Source organism: Dendrobium catenatum, unplaced genomic scaffold (genome assembly GCF_001605985.2).
Source record: "Dendrobium catenatum unplaced genomic scaffold, ASM160598v2 fragScaff_scaffold_1697, whole genome shotgun sequence".
Lineage (NCBI taxonomy): Eukaryota > Viridiplantae > Streptophyta > Magnoliopsida > Asparagales > Orchidaceae > Dendrobium > Dendrobium catenatum.
In genome coordinates this window covers 545,576-567,339 of record NW_021320159.1, presented here as the reverse complement: position 1 = coordinate 567,339, position 21,764 = coordinate 545,576, and the positions used below count along the sequence as shown (strand labels likewise).

At 35.2% G+C, this 21,764-nt stretch overlaps 1 protein-coding gene across 1 annotated transcript in view; it reads left to right on the top strand.

Annotated features, from left to right (window-relative positions):
* Nucleotides 1-755: 755 nt before the first annotated feature.
* Nucleotides 756-21,764, top strand: part of LOC110093729 (serine/threonine-protein phosphatase 5) — a 26,058-nt gene continuing 5,049 nt past the window's right edge. The window contains exons 1-11 of the mRNA XM_020818707.2: nucleotides 756-929; nucleotides 2,105-2,252; nucleotides 2,544-2,713; nucleotides 2,799-2,870; nucleotides 4,122-4,272; nucleotides 9,371-9,479; nucleotides 9,580-9,697; nucleotides 10,623-10,770; nucleotides 16,137-16,385; nucleotides 19,853-19,978; nucleotides 20,059-20,159. Coding sequence (XP_020674366.1) covers nucleotides 2,171-2,252; nucleotides 2,544-2,713; nucleotides 2,799-2,870; nucleotides 4,122-4,272; nucleotides 9,371-9,479; nucleotides 9,580-9,697; nucleotides 10,623-10,770; nucleotides 16,137-16,385; nucleotides 19,853-19,978; nucleotides 20,059-20,159 — 1,326 coding nt within the window. The 5' untranslated portion in view covers nucleotides 756-929; nucleotides 2,105-2,170. The remainder of the gene's footprint in view (nucleotides 930-2,104; nucleotides 2,253-2,543; nucleotides 2,714-2,798; nucleotides 2,871-4,121; nucleotides 4,273-9,370; nucleotides 9,480-9,579; nucleotides 9,698-10,622; nucleotides 10,771-16,136; nucleotides 16,386-19,852; nucleotides 19,979-20,058; nucleotides 20,160-21,764) is intronic.

Here is a 21,764-nt window from a genome sequence, read left to right as displayed (position 1 = left end):
TTCACCTAAACATTTCGTGTCACTTATATATTTTTTATTTTATTTGTATGCGTTGGATTTTTGTATAAGTGTAAGACTCAATTTTCTCTCTAATTCTATAAATATTCTAAACCACTACATAACTATTTTTAAATAATGTTTCATCTCATATTTGAGATTAAAACCAAAAAAAAAAAAAAAAAAAAAATGTTGATCTAACTTGGACCACAAAACAAGTATTGAATGCATGATATCCACATAAATATCATGCATCATCTATGCATTAGAACTTATTTTCGGCTCTATTTTAAGAGCTATAATATTGATCCTTAAAATTTAAGAAAGTGGTAAAATATCTTATTTAAAAATTCCAACTGTTTTCTTTCTTTCTAAATTTTAAATACCAAAATAGAATAGAATAATTACTTTCCAAATAGTGCTAAAGTAAGATCAATTAAGGTGTGATGAAACTAATAATTTAAAAAAAAATTATTTTTAAAAGATATGCATTGGAATTTAAAGACATATAATTATAATTTTTCAAATAATAAGTTTAAGGATTTTTTAATAAATTACTCGTAGGAGTTGGAAATCGGGTAATGGAAGTTTCATTTCACCTTGCCAAGAAATTAACGATTTTTTATGCCGTATTGACCTGAATCACACGAACCGAAGAATTCGGTCCAGTTTGGGCTGTTTAGAGCCAATTTGGACGGGCCAGATTGTTCCCTTCCGACTGGAGCGCTCAACCGACGTTGCATCCCATCACCCATGTTTCTTTGTTATCAGTAGTCACCATTCGACACCCTTCAAATTTATTACACAAACTCATCTCCTACTTCGACGGGCGGCTGTTTCAGATTTTAGGGTTTCTCTTCTTCTCTACCATCTCATAACCTCAGCTCCTAAACCCTAGCATATTCCTCCCTGCCGCTTATTGTTATTGAGAGGTATGCCTTTTCTTTCTTTTTATTGCTCATTAATCTACTATCCATTCTTTTTGTGGTAGGGATACAAGCAGAGGATCAACCTTTCTGATTAACGTTCATTAATCTTCTCCTCGTGGCTTACAGTATTCATTTGATTCTTTTCTAATTTATCGGATATCGATCCTTGCCTAGTTTTCTTCCTTTTTTGGTATTTCTGCGCGTTTTTATATCATCACAATGATGCTAATGCCAACGCAATGAACGGCCTAAAGGATTAGACTACCAAAAAGATGGAAATTACATATTTGATATTACATGCATGGGAGTTAGATTTAACGTGGAAGTCTTTTCTTTTGGGTTCATGGTTGTTAATTGTCAATTGATTAACTGCCTTTATAATTGAATCTCAGTGATTTTTATGCTTATAATTTACCTTTGTTTGAAAATTTTCTCTTTTCTTGCCATTTAAAGCCTTTTTTGTTTCTCCACTGATTATTTTCCATGACATCTTGGTTCCATAACTGCAAAATTGAGTGGTTTTTGAGGTTGGTCTTTTGCTATTAGCTTTCCTCAGAGCCTTAATCTTCAGAGAACAACACTATATATGATTCTAAGGCTCTGCTTCTGTATCATTGCCGTATAACATCTAGCTTACATATATGGAATGTGTGCAGATTGATATCACAATGAGCTTAATTCACATAGATTGGGTATAATGTGCAATTCTGAAGCATTCATTGTTACTTTTTAAAATAAATGTGCGGCAACTCCTTGCTTGTTACATTATCACTTATTGTTGATTGGGTTGAGATTGATGATTTGAACAACTTAATTTTCTTTTGTATTTCCTAATATCATATTGTGTTATAATTGCTACTAGAGGCTGGCTTTATGAATCTCAGTTTCCCTCCATTCTTGTTGATTGTTGAATGTGGTGATAAATTTATTTTGACTAAATCCTTTTGCACAGATTCAAATATATGATCTTTGGTTTACCGCTTTTCCTTACTAATCCTTTGATATTAATTTATTTACTAGTCTTACTTGTGCATCCTCTATCCTCTTTAATACATGTTCTTTTGTATTGAGCTTGTAATGATTATTTCTATATCCAATGATATTATTTAAATTTTTTTGTTTGTATCAGGATCTATTTGGTTTGTGTAGAGTTTAGTGTTTTTTCTATAATTTTACAGGTTAAAGTGTGGAAATGGTACTTCTTACATAGTGATACAGAGTCATTGCAAGAAGCTAGAATTCTAATGGAGAGTATAGATGGAACATCAAATGCGAATATTGATCGAGCAGAAGAACTTAAGATCTTAGCCAATGAAGCATTTAAGGGTAATGCATTTATCTTTTAAATATGTGAATGGGGAGTATTTTTTATTCCTTTGGAGCCCCCTTTAACACATTGGTCTTGGTAGAAACACTTAATTGGGCTTAGGAAGAGGGTCATGTTTATTTGCATTCAATTAACAAGTGTTCTTGTTTCCATTTGAGATGGTAGCTCCTACCTTTTTTTCTCTGATAAGCAGAGGGACTAAAACAAGTTGATGGCGATAATTTTACATATCGATGGTGCACTTTTATGTGGATTTTGTTTTTGAATTGTCTTCCCATGGTTCCTTGCAGCGAATAGATTTTCTCAAGCTATTGATCTATACAGCCAGGCTATCAATCTAAATGGGTATAATGCTGTGTATTGGGCAAATCGTGCATTTGCACACACTAAGCTTGAGGAGTATGGCAGTGCGGTGCAAGATGCTACAAAAGCTATTGAAATAGACCCTAAATATTCGAAGGTAGCATGTTTTTCTTTGTAGAATATCCGTACACAAAATAATTTTTTATCCTTGATCTAAATGTCCTCTCTTTGTTGTTTTCTAGGGCTATTATAGGCGAGGGGCAGCATATCTAGCCATGGGGAAGTTTAAGGAGGCTTTGAAAGATTTTCAGCAGGCATATTCAAATCTCTTGAACATATTTACGTGATATACAATTGACAGATGCATGAGGGCCTTCTTGGGTCATGTATAAATTCTATGCAAAAGTAACCTTAAGCACGTGTGTGCGTGATTGTAGGCGTGTAGGTATAGAAGGCATATGTTTGAGTCTTGTTTCCATGTACATGTGTGTTTATTTGTGTCTCCCTGTGTCTATGCATTTGCATGTATAATGGTGTCTTACTGGAATAAAGCTTAGGAATTTCTCATGTTCGGTCATGTGTGATGGAGTCTTAACAAACTAAGCAAGCTGTCATGCATTTGTGAATGCATTACTTAATGTATTGAGCAAGCTTGCATGGGCTTACTGAATCTCAGGTGTTCCTATGTATGTATAAGAAATGAGGGAATAGAATGGGATGGGATGGGGGTAAAGCAGATACACTGATCTAATAAAAGGTTTAAAACTGAATATGTATATTGATTTCGTACTTTCTAACTATTTTTCTTATGTTAATTTTCCAGACATCCAAAACTTGACATGGACTTTGTATTTGTAATTCAAAGAATCAAAGCTTATGAAATGGGCATTCTAGCTTTTTTCTTGATATGCGAGTGATATCCTATTTTATCTGTATGCAAGAAGCCAATTTCATTTAATATCCTCTAAATTTTTATCATACTAACTTATTTGAAGTTGTATCTCGTACCTGCGATGGAATTAATGCATCACTTATGCTTGTATTTGAGAACCATTGAAAATTTTCCATGCTTGGATTAAATTGATATGAGCAGATGTAGAGAATGCATAAATTATAAGGTAATCTGCATACAGAAGTAATCTGCCTTTTGTGTTTAATAATTTCAAAGTTTAGTTTGGTATAAATGTACTCATACTATACCTTTTGAATAAAACTGACCACATTTTTGTATTCTGCGCTGCTGCATAAGTTGGTCCATGTACTCTTAATGCCTCATAGAAGGTTTAACTGTAAAATGATTATTTTCTAAGAACATTCTCCTTGCATCTCACAATTTTGCTTCGTGAAAAGTTAGATAGGAGAAAAGCTGCGCTAGATGAAGTCTATGCTTTAGTGGTATATGCCTGCAGCTTTTCAGCAAATAGAGACAAAAAGATTGTAGTTTCTACTTTTGATAGTTTGATTTGGACAGTCCACCAGATTGTTCTCATCATTATTCTAATACTTATTTTTGAAAATTTTGAAACGTATCATTGAATTTTTTCATGTTTTTTGACACTTAATAGGTGAAAAAAAATTGCCCCAATGATCCAGATGCCACAAGAAAACTGAAAGAGTGTGAAAAAGCTTACCAAAAGATACGATTTGAAGAGGCTATTGCTGTGAAAGATTCTCAAAGACATTCTGTTGCGGATTCAATAGATTATCATAGTATAGGTATTCATGTTAGCCCCATCTTCTCTTTTTACGCTCTTTATCTCCTCATGTTTTTTTATTTAATCATTCAATGTTGAGCTGCAATTGTTCTCCAATGAGTGGTAGGAGTGGTGAATATTATGAATATTTTGGCATTTATTGTTAACTGGATATCTTATGGTTTTTGATAAAAGTATACATGATATGTTGAAAGAAATACTCTGCTCTCATAGCTTACTCATATTCAGTTGTATAAACAACTTTCGTTGATTGTGCCTTACAATGCAATATCTTCAGTTATGCGAAGAACCTCTATATTGTTATGGAATTTATTTGTTGTTTTAATGAATAAGAGCTGAACTATAGACTTCTTATGCTGGGTTATGCATTTTGCTGCTATATTCAATCATAATACTTCTTTGAAAAATCATTCTATCTGCCTATATTTTACTTTTAAAGTTGATACATTGCAAAAATTTATGTTGTAGCCACCATTAAATAAGTTTTCTTTTTGAATCAATTAACATTAGCTTCAACTTAGTTTTGGTACTTGGGGTTGCTTTGTTTACCTTTAGCCACTTGTTTCAACTTATGATTGTGGAGCCACTTGTTTCACATTTATTTGCTCGTTTACTATGAGCCCCACTAGTTATATCGTGGTTGGATTCAACATTACTTTCTTTTTCTTGTTTTTCCCTCTTTGACTATTCCACTGCTATTGTAAGTTTCTTGCCCCTATTTCAGGATTCTCAAAATCATTCCTGTTAGTCGTTCTTTCACTTGTGACGTAGTTGTCTGGTGGTGGCCAAATCTTGATTCTTTGTTTGTATGGATCTCTCACTTTCATCCTGGTGCTCAATGACTTGGCGTTTGGTCCTAAGCATCAATCTTCTTGCAACCATCTTAGAGGATATGGATCCTAATTTTTTTGTGGGTTACACTAGAATCTTGCTAACAAGGATGAATAAAATAAGAGAAAAAGGAGGAAAGAAAATATGGCAGTCGAATCTTCTAACCCTTATTTATAGGATTGCATCAAATTTCATTGCTACATGAAAGACAAGATTTGAGTAATATAAGTAACATCACTAAACAAGGCTCAATAGAAATTTTCTGTAAAATAAAAACCTAGCTAACCTATAGTTATCTAATTACATGATTTGCTTATAAGATCTATGTATATAATGATATCCTTAAGAATAATACTTATTTGATGAAGTCTCTGGCGACTGCAACTGATTAGTTTTGGATACTTGGATGCCTTCAATAGCTGAATTTGCTAGGCGAGTTCAAATACTATCATAGTCAAATATAGGTTTAGTTGAATTCAAATGACAAACATGATGACTGGGAATCAAATAGATTTGACGAGTATCCTTGGAAACTTAAATTAATTAAGTTAGTTAGCGATATCATTCTATCTATTAATGAATTCAACTTTGCAGCACATTGACTTAATTGCTTGATGACATGAATTTGGTTCATGAGAACAACCAGACTATATTAATTAGGCCCAAATGATATTGGCTGTACATTAGTTTCTGAATTTCCTTCTCTTTAAAGGGAAAAAAAAACAAGATAATAGAAAACTAAATTTAATCCATGTTGAACTGTTGCATATGGTGATTGATTGCGTCGATTTGTCACCCCTTTTTGGTACACATTGCAGCATTGCTAGAGGGCCTATAAGCATTGACTCAAAGGGGCTCATTTTGGATTTCTTTTCCATGTCAGTCATCTTCTTCCTTAGCTTTGTAACTTCCTTTCTTTGTTAATTCAAATGAAGCACTTTGATGGCCTTAAGCTTGGCAACTGCTCAAGAAGAGAACTATTCTCTTATTTTCTTAACAATACAAGTAGAAAGTTTTTCAAACGATGGTATATATGGAATCAGTACTACAACCATAACTATCTCAAAGAAAATAAAGATTGAACTTAGTAGTTGTTTGGTTGGCTGTAAAGTGAATGCAGTGTAAAATAAATGTAGTGATTGGGTGTGTGCAAAATAAAATAAAATCAGCTGAAGGGGCTCTGCTGGGGCATTCCCACAAACACTTGGCTTGCAAAAACCTATAGCCATGTAGTCTTGGATGGCTGAATTGGGGAATTCTACACACCTTGCTTCAATTTGGATCAATTGCTCAATGATAAATCAATGACTAATCATTAGAAAAGACAAATCAACATTCCCACACGGAATGTTCTTGTTCGGATCGCAAACCTGCATGTTCGCATCGACGGGCTGTTCATGCAAGGAGTCCCGAACCTGTTCGTGACTTGCCTGCTCCAAAACTTGGCAATCTAGGAAGGACAAAGACGGGGAAGGGGAGGTGGCCCAAGTGCTCGTGGAGGAGGACGAAGAAGGCGAAAGAAACAAGCCATCGTATGAGCTTTGAGAAACTGAGGTGAGGGGGTGGGTGGCGCGGCTGACTCTGGCGATGGAGGAGGCGGTGGAGAGCAGTGTAGGAATTGATATAGGAGTTGGCGATGGAGCAAAGTACGACAAGGACTGTGAGGAGGGTCTTAGGGAGTCTGAGATGGAGCGGGTGAGACCAGAAGGAGATGAGTGTAGTATGGAGCTCGCTGAGTGAGGGATTTAACTGTAGGACGCCAATGAAAATGCAAATGCCAATGCCATGATTCAAGAGGAAGGGAACATTGTCGAAGTGGGCGACCGTGGCTTCCGATTCTAGAGGAAGGGAACGTTGTCCAAGCGATCGATTCTGAATGTCGTGCCTTCCGTTCCGAGAGGAAGGGAACGTTGTCGAAGCGAGCAAACCACTATCCGAACAACAACGAAGTCGAAGCGAGCTCTTCCTTGCCTTCCTGCAGGCTTCTCTCTTACCGCGCACGGTGATTTCTTTTTTCTCTCAAAACGGGCGGTTTTACTTTACGCGGAAATTTTACTGCCGCTGGGAATTTTTAATACACTGGGATTTTACTTTATTTTGTATTTTGTCCAACCAAATATAAAAAAGCAATGCATTTCTTTTACAGTGCATTCCTTCTTCCTCCAACCAAATAGTCCCTTAGCGAAATGAGAAAGGAAACTACCGATCTTGGGAGCTCGGTCGATATTCCTACTTCCCTAAGTCATCCTCCACCTCAAACAACAAATCTCAAAATTGTAGTTGTTAAGGATGTATCTACTTATTGCTTAAGGTCAAAGTGAGCTGGTTGAGATTCCTTTAATTAAGTATGATAATGTTATCATTAAATTTACTATAAGCAAACTTTTTCATACAATTCAAGTGGTTGATAATGAAGCGAAGTTTGCTTTAGGAGTGATGACTAGTATTTGCTCTTGATTATCCATGTTAATTCACTAAATGAATGAGCATTTGTGTAGTGATATTTTTGAAAATTCACCTATTTGGGAATCTTTTGTAGACCGCCCAAATTTTAAATCCCTAAAAAAAGGATAAAAACTCCTGATGGTTCTTTTATATAGGATTTTTTTTTTACTGAAAAAGCTCAAGTTCCTACAGTGGCAGAGGCCTTGGATGTTCCTAAAGAAATCAATACTGGAAAATCTGTTCCCGAGCCCTGAGGAATTAGGGAAAAGATCAACAAGATTGATTTAATTTCCCAACCTATTAAAGTCATTGTTGAAGGTTAGAAGAAGTCTTAAAATTCTTTGGAAGATTGTCCAAAGGCTTGCAGTTCGGTTCCATCCAAGAGGAGTTGACGTTTCTTTTTTGATCGAGTAAATTGATGAGTTGACGGCTAAAGTTTTATCCTTGAAATGTACTGTAAACACCAATCAGGCTCGCACGAACTTCGATGGAGCCGACTTTGTGGATTAATTTACTGTACATAAGGTTGCTTGATGTGTTAGCCAATCATTCATTTATAATGTCAGATGAAGTCTTCAGTGATTTGTGCAAATACGTTCTAGGATTGAATGCCGAAGTTATCTCAACTCGCTAGTTCATGGAACTATCTAGGTCCAAACAATTATTGCTGGGGCAATTTTGGTTTAGGGTCCGATGCCTTTATCTACATTCATGTATCTTAGAGGATGTGGATCCTAAATTGTATATTGGTGACACAAAAACCTTATTACTAATAAGCGCAGATAAAATAAGAAGAAAAAAGAAAGAGAAATATGGCAATCTTATCCTCTAAATTTCTATTGGTAGGCTTTTGTTCGATGTTCAAAGCTCGGGAAAGGCTAAATTTGAGTAATGCAAATAAAATTACATTGCAATACTTAGCAAGTATTGTTGCAAAATGAATAAACTTTACTACTTTGTTGCTATCTAATTGCATGGATATCTTCTGATGGGATATGGGCAGAGAGTGAGATTCTTCATAATGATGCTTCTTTGATGTTTGACAACTTAAATTTGAGCTAGCTAGTTTCATTGGATATTTGTGTGAATTCAATAGATGAATTTAGTAGGCGCCAAAGATAGGTTTAACTGAGTTCAAATAATGAATATGATGGCCAGGTACTGAATAGATGTACGAATAGCCTTGATGACTTGGACTTGTGAGTGATTTAGTGAGATTGTTTGATCTCTTAGCGACTTTAACTTTGTGGTGAGTTGACTTAATTCTTGCACGGCTAATTCGAATTCGAGTCATAATAATAACGAGTCTTGATTAACCCTGTTCATATGACATTTTGTATACAATCTTGATTTTGTTTTAGCATAACTTTTGCTGTTGGATTAGACGATATATTTTTCTTTGATGATGCAACATATAAATAGAAGAAGATTAAAAAATTACCACTATGGGTTTAAAATTTGTAAAGACGGCAACTGTCAATTTCCTATCCTATCTTGGACGTTTGTTTTATGAACTAAGATGGATTCTAATTATCTTAAGAGGGATTAGTATTGTGCATAGGGTAGGTCTTTTGTGGGACATTGTAACTGCATTGTCTAGAAGATGTAAATTTCTTGTTTCCTATACCCTTTGAGAATGACCTCAAACTTAGATTATATATATATATATATATATATATATATATATATATATATATATATATTTGTTTAATTGGTTGTAGATTTTCCAAATCTAGGTGTTTACATAAATTATGCTACTATTTCGTATCTTTAGTTCATGTCAATTGTACTGTTTATGGTCTTTGATTTCTATCATATGACAGAGGTGGAGCTGCAATATAATGGCGCAAGAATCGAGGGTGAAGTGGTAACTCTAGATTTTGTAAAGAAAATGTTGGATGATTTTAAGAATCAAAAATATTTACACAAAAGGTGCTTACTAACACTGATAGTCGGTTAATTCATTTCAAGGTTTAATAGATATTCTAAATTCCATTTTGACATGCTATTAACTTGGATGATTTTGTGCTAGGTACGCATATCAGATCATCTTACAAGCCAGAGAGATGTTGCGAGCTATGCCTTCTCTTGTGGACATTACTGTTTCGGATGGTCATCATTTTACAGTTTGTGGTGATGTTCATGGGCAGGTTGTGTTTTAAAACATCTTTGCAAGGATCTTCAAACTAATGCACAACTGTTTATTGCTTAATACAACTAATGTATTTTCTTTCCAAAGATGGAAAGAATCGTTTCTCAATTACGGGGTCAGCATGATAAAACTGAGAAGTTGAACAACAAATGCATGGACCAATTCTAATCCTAACATATAACAAAATATAATTGAATTTACCCGGATTTGATTCTTATTAAATATGAGTGATAGTATTTATTTATTTTTTATTTTAAAATAGTTATTTATTCCCTTTTCACTTGTCTGATGTCACTGTGTGTTTTAAGTTACTTGAAACTTCAAAATGTCGGTCATGAGAATAGTACTTGTCTATACAACATGTAGTTCCAACTTCTAGTTATGCTTAGAGGTACAGTCCTGCTTTTCCTGCTGCATCCTTTATCTTTATCATGCCTCTCAGACTTGCTGTGCTAATCCGGGCAGCTTTATGGATCCCCATGCCCATGCCCTTTAGCAAGAGTAAGCAGGAGTATTCACTTTTCAGGCCTAAAATAACTGAGCAAATATGACGGTATTGTTCAACAAAGCACATTATAGGGTGCGGGAAGGGCTTATTAAATCCTACCTTATCCTTGGTTTGTCAACGATCTGCTGTGAACCAATCCCATGACCTCTAGGTTATATTGGAGGCAATCTAATAATTGCTGCCAGCCTGCTTTCACCAACAGCATAGCATACAAGAATTGTTTAATCACTCTAAAATTTTAGATCTGTTGTCTGTTTATTTTATGATCATTCCATCTTCATCAGAGCTATCAGCTAGAGGAAATCTTTTGCATCGTGAACTTCTGAGCTTGATATTTATTGAGCTTTTTTTTTGCATGTAAACTTCCATTCGCTTTTCTTATGTTTGTTTGAACTGAATTTATTGTACTTTGCAGTTCTATGATTTGTTGAATATATTTGAGCTGAATGGACTTCCTTCAGAAGAGAATCCTTATCTTTTTAATGGAGACTTTGTGGATCGAGGATCCTTCTCTGTCGAAGTTATTCTAACACTATTTGCATTCAAGTGCATGACTCCATCAGGTATACCTTTAGTTTTTGTTGTCATATGGTTTTTTGATTTTGAAATATTCAAATTCTTCTTTAACTTTCTTTTCCATTGTAATGGTTTGGTTGGGGATTTTATTAATAGAATTCAAGTTGGATGATTGGAGTGGAGGAATGCCTCGGGCCTCTTTTGTAATAGAAAAGTACCTCTGAAACTTATGAAAAAAATTTATAAGATATTAGTGAGACTGCAATACTTTATGGCGCAGAATATTGGCAATTAAAATAGAATCATAAAATTAAGTTAACTTTTGCAGAGCTGAGGATGCTCATGTGGATGAGTGGCATTACACTTAGAGACAGAATGCAAAATGAGTATATATGTAAAAAGGTTGGAGTAGCTGCAGTGAAAAATAAGATTAGAGAGATGCCTCAGATGATTTTTCACATAAAACGTTGGCCTTTTGATGGCTCTGTTAGGAGATTAGATGCATTAGATTTAGCTTATGTTAAGAATTATTGAGTTAGACTTAAAAGGACTTGGTTAGAAAGTATTAAAAATGATCTTTTTTATTTAGTTTAAATGAAAATTTTACTCTTAATAGGATACTATGAAGAAAATAGATTTAGTAATGAAATTATAGGATTAATGTTTCACTAAGTTAAGAATTTCAGTTTTTGTGGTTCTCGACTTGCTTCAAGTATACCGTTACACGTTAGATTAACAGGACAATCCAAAATAATAACAATAAAATAGTAAAACAAATATGCGGTTAATGATAATCCATCACTTAACAATTAGAACTTTCACCTTCGAGTTTCCCTCTCGATCGCTCTTTGGGAGTAGAGTTAGCGGAGGACGAAGGTTAGCAAGCCAAGTGGTGCCATCGAATAACAGAGGATGCCGGCGGTTTTGATCAACGGAGAGTTGGCTGGAGTTGGAGAGACGGGTGGTCTTCCGGTGATCTTCCATTGTCCTGTAGGTTGTTGCTCGTCAATGATGCCCACCAAAGTAAAGAGAATATGCTCCACGTATTCCTCGACGATGCGTTCAAATCCAAATCCGGGATTGAAGAAATGTAATTGAATGATGTCGATTTCCTCTTGAGAATTATAAATGAATCCGTGATCAACTTCCGGATCTGCCATCCATGAGCTTGAGAGTATCCGTGTGGTTCTTTGGTGGAGCCGCCGGTTAGGAGAGGTGGAGAAGGGTGGCAGAGAAAGAGGGTAGCCGGCAGTAAGGAGGAGAGGAGAGGATAGGGACGGGTAGAGCTAGGGTTTGAATGGGGAAAATGGATTTTCAATAAATCAGAAAATCTGAAATTAATTCAGATTTTCCTAAGAGGGAAGGGAGGAAATAAATTGAATTTCAATTATTCCACAAAGGGAAAGGGGCCGCAATTTAGGAGGAAATTAGGGAGGCTTTAATGGGGATTAGGAGTTAAATAGGAGAGAGAATGGCTTGATTAGGGGGGTCAGCCATGGGGAAACTAGAGAGAAGTGTTTTGTTTTAAGTAGGTGAGACAACAAGGAATAAATAGAGATTTAAAACAAATTTGAATTTAATTTCAGATTTGTTTAAATTAGGGAGGTTTCCTAATTTAAATTCTAGCCTTAGGAAAGAATTTGAACTCAATTGTTTAATTGAATTCCAATTAGAAGCTTTCCTAATTAGCTAAAACCTATTTTAGGAAAGTGCTTAATGGGTATTTGAAATTTAAATTTCAAATTTGGGGAGACATGGGAGGGCTGGCGGCTGGAAGGGTGGTGGCTAGTAGGTAGGGCGGCCAAGGGATGCCGACGGCGTGGGAAAGGCGAATTCGGTTTTGGGATGGGATGGGGCAACAGGAAGAGGAGGCCGGTTGGTGGAGGAATGGAATTGGTGTGAAGGTAAAGGAGAATGAAAAAGTCGAAGAACCGCGAACCTCGAAATCCACCAAGATTGACGGGTATTGCTCTCACCCTCGCCTAGGGTTTCTGCTCTAAAGAACTCACAAAGAGATCAAGCAAGAAAGTGGAAATATCATTCATAATTATCATTAGAAAATAATACAAAGACTAGGCCTTCATATATAGACCTCCAAAGCACAAAATGTAAAAGACACAAATGCCATCAAGCTGCAACATGACACAAACCCCTCATAGGGGTACAAGTGGAAAACTGAAAAATAATTAAAAGAAATGCACTAAAACATCATAAAAAGAAACTATGAATCATAGTCGTCGATCTACGATTCTGTCGATGGTAAGAACGTCAAAATCTTGGGTGGATGTCCTCGTCATTCTCCCTGGGTGGGAGAAAGCTCGACCCCGTCGAGTAAGTATCTCGTAAACACTGGTATAGCTCCAGCAGGTCGGGGTCCAATCTCTATATCTCCTCGCGATTCATCCATGTGTTCTCCGTCTTCGGTTTCCCTTTCCATTGGATCAAGTACCTTTGGCGCCCACCATCTTTAGTGGAGATGATTTCATCACTAAGTATTGCTTCCATCTCCTCCGCATCAGGTGACGTAGGAAATTTTGAAAGTGAAGGTGAGCTAAGGTTCTTACTAGGTATGGGCAAAACAGGCTCAATGTTTAGTGGATTTGAAGGGTTAAACTCTGGTCCCTCAAAGGCTACTAGATCATTGATGTTAAATGTAGGATTAAAATTGAAACCTTTGAGAAGGTCTAGCACATAAGCGTTACTATTTATCTTGGATATTATTTTGAACGGGTTTGCGCTTCTAGCATGTAACTTTTTAACGATTCCTACCACTCCGGACCAATCCGTACCATAACAAAATCGCCAACCTTGAATTCTTTAAATATTTACTTAAAATCCGCATTAAGCTTATAATTAGTATTACTTAACTCAATTTTCTTATTAAACTCCTTATGCAATTCCTGAAGATGACATGCAAATGTGGATGCAAGAGACTCGGTGTGCATGATGAATGACAAGAATTGTGGGCTTACACAAAAGTTTTAAACAAAGACAATTTCGACATAAAACAGACATACAAATATACAGACTCACAAGCACACATAAATAGGAATAAAGATGGATCAGTCACAAAATGAGAGGGCATAAAGTTTCCATGTTTAAGGGAATTGCTGTAGGAGGAGCAATGAAGACATCCTTAGCAGAAAGGGCATTGCCATAGGAAGTTTCAGCTAGGTTCATAGATAGTCTCCTTGGAGAAGCAATGTAATCAAGCAAATTTATCCAACTAGGAGAGAGATGGTCCTTAACAGGGAAGGACAAGAAAATAGCGGGCAAAACGGATAACTCAGGAATAAGACAAGATGATGGGTCCTGACTCACAACCATAATGGGATAGCCCAAAGAGTCACCAACAGTTATGGGACTCAAAAGATGGGGTAGTATCCAAAACAGATGTGGGCACAACAGTTAGAGAGGTGACAAGAAAGTATGGACTAATACTCTCTCTATCATTAAAGTCGGTACGAGAAATGGTGAGATAAATCCAATTAAGACAGACACTCCCTTTCAAATGTAAATCGAAAGGAGCAACTTCTAAAATAGATTCCAATAAAACACAATGAGGCTCACTTTCTAATTAGGCTCAGAATCTTTCAGATTACTGTCTTCCGAATTCATAGTAATACGCTCGATAGGGTCAAGTTTAGTTATCAAAATCGTGAGCATCAGCATGTAGGTTCCAGATCCAAGTGGTAGTATCAGGACCCTTAGCTATTGTTCTTGAGAAATGGCCGGGTCTGGCCCATTCCTCGAAAGACGTTTTTATAGGATTCCTGTCTACAACAATTTTCACTTCGGGTTCCGGCGAATAAAAAATTTATGATTCAAATACAAACTTGTCTAAACAAATTCAAAACTCATTCTCATTTGGCCATAATATATATTTTGATCTAATTTATAACTTTTTGAATACAATAGAGATCTTCATCTCTCTCAACTGACAAGCCCCTTCAGGTAGAAAATGGAGCCTTATTTATAACTTTGTTTTGGAGTGCTTTGATAAATTTTATCCATGATCCAAAATATTTTATTGAATAACTCAAATCCCATCGATCATAGTTCATTTATTCAGAATTTAAGTGCCTTAAGGACTGTAGAATTGAATGTTTTTAGGCTCATTGGCTTCGTCTCGTCAATCAGCTCGATTTGAGTATGAGCATGTTAGATTTGAAGTCCGTTTGGTCTTTCAATTAATGCCATGAAGCTTTCAAGTATGCTTCAAATATTTAATTTAAGTTCATTTGGATTAGATCATATTATTTGTGATATCAATGTGTTCATTTCAATGAGATTGAAATTGAAATTCAGATGATCTTGAATTTAATTTTGGAAATTTTCAATTTAAATATTATTTTGAGGTTTGTACAGATCAATTGAATTTTCTGTAGATGGGTCAGGTAGATCTTGATATTGGATTCTTATCAAGCATTGTCAATGGACATGATTGGTAGTTGGGAGGGCTAAGTAGGTTGGCTATGGATTCTTGGTCAAATACATACTTGAGTTGGATTTGCTGATAGGTTAAAGCTTACCTATATTAGGCTTGATTGAAAATAATAGAAAAATCCTAATCATAGAATATCGCTTTTATTTTGCTAATTCGAAGGTTTAATTGATCATGAAATTTAGCGAAAGTGATTATATATGCTGCATTACAATCGGATTGGTTGGTCCAACTAGTTCAACTAGGGATGGTTGATCTAGTCCAAAAGCTACTTTTGCATAGAGCTGATCAAAATTGGAAGGAGAAAATGTGAACTGGTCTGATTTTTAATGAACTAACCGATTATAATATAGATTAATTTCCAATCTTTTTATTTTTATCAAATGGCTATAAAAGGTTCCAACAAGTTTGATCCATCTTTAAAAAAAAAAAAATTGATCCATCTTTCGTTTGTGTTTTGAATTTTTAAGTTGAATATTATTATTATTTAAAGTTGAATATCTCATAAATAATGGAGGTATTATAACTCAAAATTATGATTTAGAATCATTTTAAAAAATATTTAATTGTGAAGTATCCTGATTTAGATGCTATATATTGAATTAGTGAAAATATTATTATTACATCATTTAAGTCATAATTAATTTAAATGTTTTAATACGTCATTCGGTTCAACACCGGTTGAACCATTGTATATTGAACCTCTTGTTCTTCTGGTTCAATATTTGATCCGATTTTCAAAACCTCGTATATGCTAGTTATTGTGTTTTGGAAATCCTTGTGAATGCAACTTTTCTTTAGTTTTATTATTTGGCACATGCAAGTTTGCTTGTGCGCTAGGGCTCATCTATTTATGTATTTTCTTTTTTTTTTTTAACTTTGTTATGAGATTATTTTGGTTGCAATATGCTGTTATCATTTTTTAATTGCTTAATGTTAGGCGTTAATAGCTTTTCTAAACATTTGCAGCTATGCATCTTGCTAGGGGAAATCATGAAAGCAAGAACATGAACAAGATATATGGTTTTGAAGGAGAAGTCAAGTCTAAACTAAGTGAAGCATTTGTTGAGCTTTTTGCAGAAGTGTTTTGTTGTTTACCTTTGGCTCATGTGATAAACGACAAGGTGTTTGTGGCTCATGGTGGGCTATTCAGTGTTGATGGTGTCAAGCTTTCTGATATCCGTGCAATTGATCGCTTTTGTGAGCCTCCTGAGGAAGGTTATTTGCCTTTACAACTTATCTCCTATTTTGACTAATGTGCATTTATCTTTTAGTGGTCCCTTCCCTTACCTACAAATGGACGATGGCATTTTTGTTGGAAAATATTTTTTTTTCTCATTGTATGCTACTTCACACTTCTTTTAAAGCAATAAATTTTTTTTTTTTCATTTGGAATGCTGCATTACAATCCATGCATTATGTAGAGCGGAGTATGGGACAGAAAAACTACATTTTAGCGACTTCATTATGGCATGCCTTTACTTGTTTACTTTTCTGGTTGTTCATGATTATTCTTAAGCTAAATCTCGAACTTCCACTTATTCCATTAATTTTTACATTTGATGGATAAAAGGATTGATTGAGCCTCTTTTATTTTTAATACAAATAAATTTTATTTTTATGGAGCATACTTGCTATAAAACATGATACATCATTCATGGTATTTGAATGTGATAGTTGATGTTCCTAGCTCTGCTGTAATGTCTTCCTGGAAATAAAATTTTTGACTTGCTATATCAAATTTAGAATTGGCAACTTTTTGGAAATGGTTGTCTCTAAATGGGATTGTTGTATGTTAACTATGATATCATCATGCTATTTTACTCTCGGTATATGAGTAAATTATTAATGATAAAGAAGTTTTCCTAGTGCTTTGAAAAGGAAATGTTCGGGTTGTTTGTTCTTTTGTTTCTTAGGGTTGCTCGTGTAGTGTCTTTTATGCTTATGCCTTATCACGTATAACACTTAAAATTTGTGTATTTATAAAACTAACATCCATGTCATTTTTTAACTATCAAACCTATGTATTTTTGTATGTCATGATCAAATCGTTTAAAAGTTGACTAAAAAAATAAAAATATGAGTTGGGGGTTTGTTATGAATTTTCAATATTTGGGTGATAATATGAAAAATAGATATAAGTGGGTATTAGTTTTGTAAATACTTGAATTTTCTGTGTTCTATTGGAGTTGCCTCAAACTAATTAACCAGCTTGCTTCTACTCTTTATATGCCTTAGTTATGTTTTATTGAAATCATTCTTGTTTTTTTTTGTTGGTTTAACTTTTGTATTTCTATGCAACTCATCTTGATTTGTTGGTTGAGAATTTTGACTATCAACCAAGAGTTTTTGAGTTCAAATCTCACATATGTGATTTTTGTGTGAGTTCTCCTTAATTGACGCATAAGTCCAAAAAAAAAAAAAAGTATTTCTTAAAAAATTTCTTTGACAAAACTTTATTAATCATTCAAGATATAGGTTGTTACGCGAGTCAAATTATAATTTTTTAATTGAGTTCAACTTGATTAGGATGAGATCTCTAATTCCATTAAAGATTATCTTAGAAATTTTAGTCGAGTAGAAATTGATTATAAACAATGATAAATTTTCTTCCATTTCTTATTGCAAGCCATCGCTAGTTGTCAGTCGCTCTTGTCGTTGCTCATTGCTCGTTGTTAGAGGGCATAAGTGGTTGCCCACCGCTACCCTTGGTCACTGTTAGCCACTACCGCCAGTCGTAGCCACTATTGCCATTCGTCGCTCGCTATTGGCCATTGCTGGTTGCCTTGCCATCACTATGGGCAGCCAACCACCGCCCATTGTTGGTTATTGCCACCGCCCATTGTTGATTATTGCCACCGCCGCCGCTATTAGTTGTGCCTGCTGCTACTTGTCACAGGTCTTCAATGACTGCCCATCGCCATGCCATCGTTGGCCTTAGCCACCCCCATCGTCATCTGCTGCCACCTTCACCATTGCTAGCTACTGCCGTCACCACTTTACAGGAATTCATTTTACTCAAAAACCAAACACAAAAAAGTAATCTCATGCATTTATTTTATGCTCAACCAAACAACTTTAAATTAAATTTGAAGAATTTACTTTACAATGCTTTGTTTTTCACCAAACCAAACAAGCCCTTATATACAATAGCTATGTTAAGTGACAAGGGGTTTAAAAGCTTTTGTCAAGTTAGTTGCATATGAAGTGAGGCAATAGGATCCTAGTTTAAGATTAAGATAAAAGGAAGAATTAAATGCTATTTTAAGAAATTATTAAAATATGAGCTCTATGGAATAAATTATTTTAGAAAATCATAAAGAATAAAATAATGAGATGTATTTAATACAGAGATGAGGATTTCTTAGGTGGATGAGTGACAAAATGCAAAATGAGTATATGCATGAAAAGGTTGAAGAAGCTCTAGTGGCAGATAGGATTAGAGAGTCACCTTAGATTTGGTTATGGAAAATGTAGGCCTTTTGATGACCCGTTTAGGAAAGTAGATGTATTAGATCTGACATATATTTAAGAAAGGTAGAGGTGGACCTAAAAAGACTTGATTATTAGAAATAACTTTTTTTTTTTAAATTTAAATGAGAATTGGACTCTTGATAAGATACAAGGAAGAAAAAGGATTCATGTAATTGACTCCGTGTAGTGTGATAAAGGCTTGTTGTTATTGTTGTTGTATTATAGAGCAATCCACAAAAGTGAATTGGAGCTAGCTTTGAAGAAGATGCATGAAGGTGAAACTTTAGGTTTATATGAGATACCTATTATGATTTGCTGAGAAATAAGATATATCGTAGCAGTTTGATTAAATGAATCTTATCAATGAGATTTTGAAGACTTAGAATAAACAAGGAAAAAAATGTGTTAGTACGAAATTTAAAAACAAATGTGATAGTCAAGATCATGTTTATGTAGAGGAATAAGATGTAATGAGTCATATAATGAAGTTAGGAGTGAAGAGCAATGAAAAATATGCTGAAAAATTTTTATTAGTTTTGAAGAATAACTTTTGCCATGCATGCTAGGAAGTTCTATCATAGAAGCGATTTTGGTGTTAAGATTATTAATGAAAAAGTTTAGGGAGCATAGAAATAAATTTTATATGATTTTTGTTGATCTTAAGAAGATAAGATTGCATATCATGACAGTTTATTTAGTGCACATTAAGGAAGATAGGTGTGTGCCAAAAGCGTGTTGGCGTTATTAAAAATATATATGATGGAGGACATACTCATGTTAGTATAGTGGTTTTAGAATGATGCCAAGTGTTCAATTATAATAATATGGCATCAAGGATTAAAATGAAGCTAATATTTTTTTGAATTGATTATAAAAATAGTTCCAACGGATTAAAGCTATATAATATGTTTGAAATTCATCACTGGATAATTGCTTTACTTCTTAATTGATTTATTATCAAAATTGATTTAATTTGACTGTGATCCATAAGAATCAGTTTGGCTAACTTGATCGTCGGCAACACACAAGCAAGTCATTGACAACTCAAGAAGGTGCAAAATCGGTCCTTGGGAGTTGGATGGGGAAGAGTGTAAGGGCAAAAAAGAATTTATAGAAACTGTCATTAATCTCTGTGTTTGCACTTAAGAATCAGTTTTGTTGCGTCTTTTCTGTGTTTTGTTATTAATTGTATACAAACATCTCTTTGTTAGGTTTGATGTGTGAAATACTTTGGAGTGATCCACAACCTCAATTTGGAAGGGGCCCTAGTAAGCGTGGTGTTGGCCTTTCGTTTGGTGAAGATGTGACCAAGAGATTTTTACAGGAAAATAATCTCGGTAAGTTTTTATTTTTACCTATAAAAGATGATTTGCAAGGTGATTCTAATTTCACACATGCCTCTATGAAATAATGTTAGATCTTATTGTTCGGTCCCATGAGGTGAAGGATGAGGGCTATGAGATTGAGCATGATGGAAAGCTTATAACTGTATTTTCTGCTCCCAATTACTGTGACCAGGTAATGAAGCTTTTGATAAAGAATGCTCTATTGAAAACTCTACATTTTCTGATATGATATGATGTATATTTTTAACTATAGTCTTTTAAGAGAAAAATGAGAGCTGACGTAGTAGCATTTGCCAAATTTATCAGTGAAAAACCGAAATGCATGATAACTTGCTTTATCAGAAGAGCAAATAAATGCAAATTCTATTTAGGTATCTTTTCTTATGATTGGCGATGCTATATGTTTAAATAAAGTTTCTGTTGCTTTAAATTGCGAGATTGCCTTGGTATATGCTTCTGAAGCTAGCAATAGTTGAAATAGTTGAAAGGCACGTGGTTTGCGTGTCATGTAACATAATTTAGGAATTAAATAATGTACAGAATGATTATAAGAACATATATGAGCGATTAATTCACATAATTACTAAACTAAACTTTATAAGTTACAAAGCAAATTTTAAAAAGAATTTGGAGCAAATATTCATGGCAAATGGTAATCTTGGGAATGGTATTCATACAATAATATGATATTCCATTTTATCTTCTCACAAAAAAAAAAAAAGTCTATCAAATATTTTGATAGGAAATACTTGATTTCAAGTAATTCCTAGCCAAAACTGAAGCAGAACAAGAAGAAAACTGCTGTCTCGAACAGTGGACAACAAATATGCTCAGGAAAACAGTGAAAATGCGAGAAGATTGAGAGACAATGCAAGCAAAGGCTTGTATTTTACTAGTAGACAAAACAAATAGCAAAGATACAATTTGTTCTTCAATTCGAGAGGAAGAACGTACTCTCCAAAGTCTCCAGCGAAGCCAAGAGCCCAAAGCAAACCCTAGATCTCAAAGAGAAAACTCAAATTCAAGATGAGGAGCTAATTCCCCCCAAACTCCTAATTATACAAAATTAATCATAAAGGACAATCATAAACTTCATAAAACAGCCTTTCACGTTCAAAATTTCCCTCCTAAACTCCCCCTCTCAAGCCTACGTGGATTCACGGCAGAGCCGTTTCCGCCCAGGATTTCCGCCCAGGTTCCGTCTCGCGTAGACGCGGACCGGTCCCTGCTGGACCGGTCCAACCGGCCCATCCTGGGCCGGTCTAACATTACTGCCCTCCCAAAGAATCACCTTGTCCTAAAGGTGAAAATCTTGAAACTGCTGTTTCGCCATCTCTTATGGCTCCCACGTGGCCTCGTAGTCAGGAAGGTTCTTCCACTGGATCAACACTTCCTTAGTTTCATCTTCTTTCTGACAAACACCCCTCAGCTCCAAAGGTTCCAGGATCACCTCTAACTCCTCCGTAAGTGTCGGCGGTAGCTCGGGAATGGCGATGTGATCACCAATGACCCTTCTCAGCTGTGAGACGTGAAAAACCGGGTGTATAGTCGCCGATGGGGGTAATTTCAGTCGATATGCTACTGCCCCGATCTTTTCTATCACTTCATAAGGACCAAAGTACCTTGGAGCCAGCTTTTCATTCCTTCTGTTGGCAACTGTCTTCTGTCTATATGGTCGGAGCTTCAGAAACACCCTCTCCCCTGCTGCAAACTGTATGTCCTTCCTATGCCCATCCGCCTGCTTCTTCATAATTTGCTGTGCTCTCAGTAGATGCCT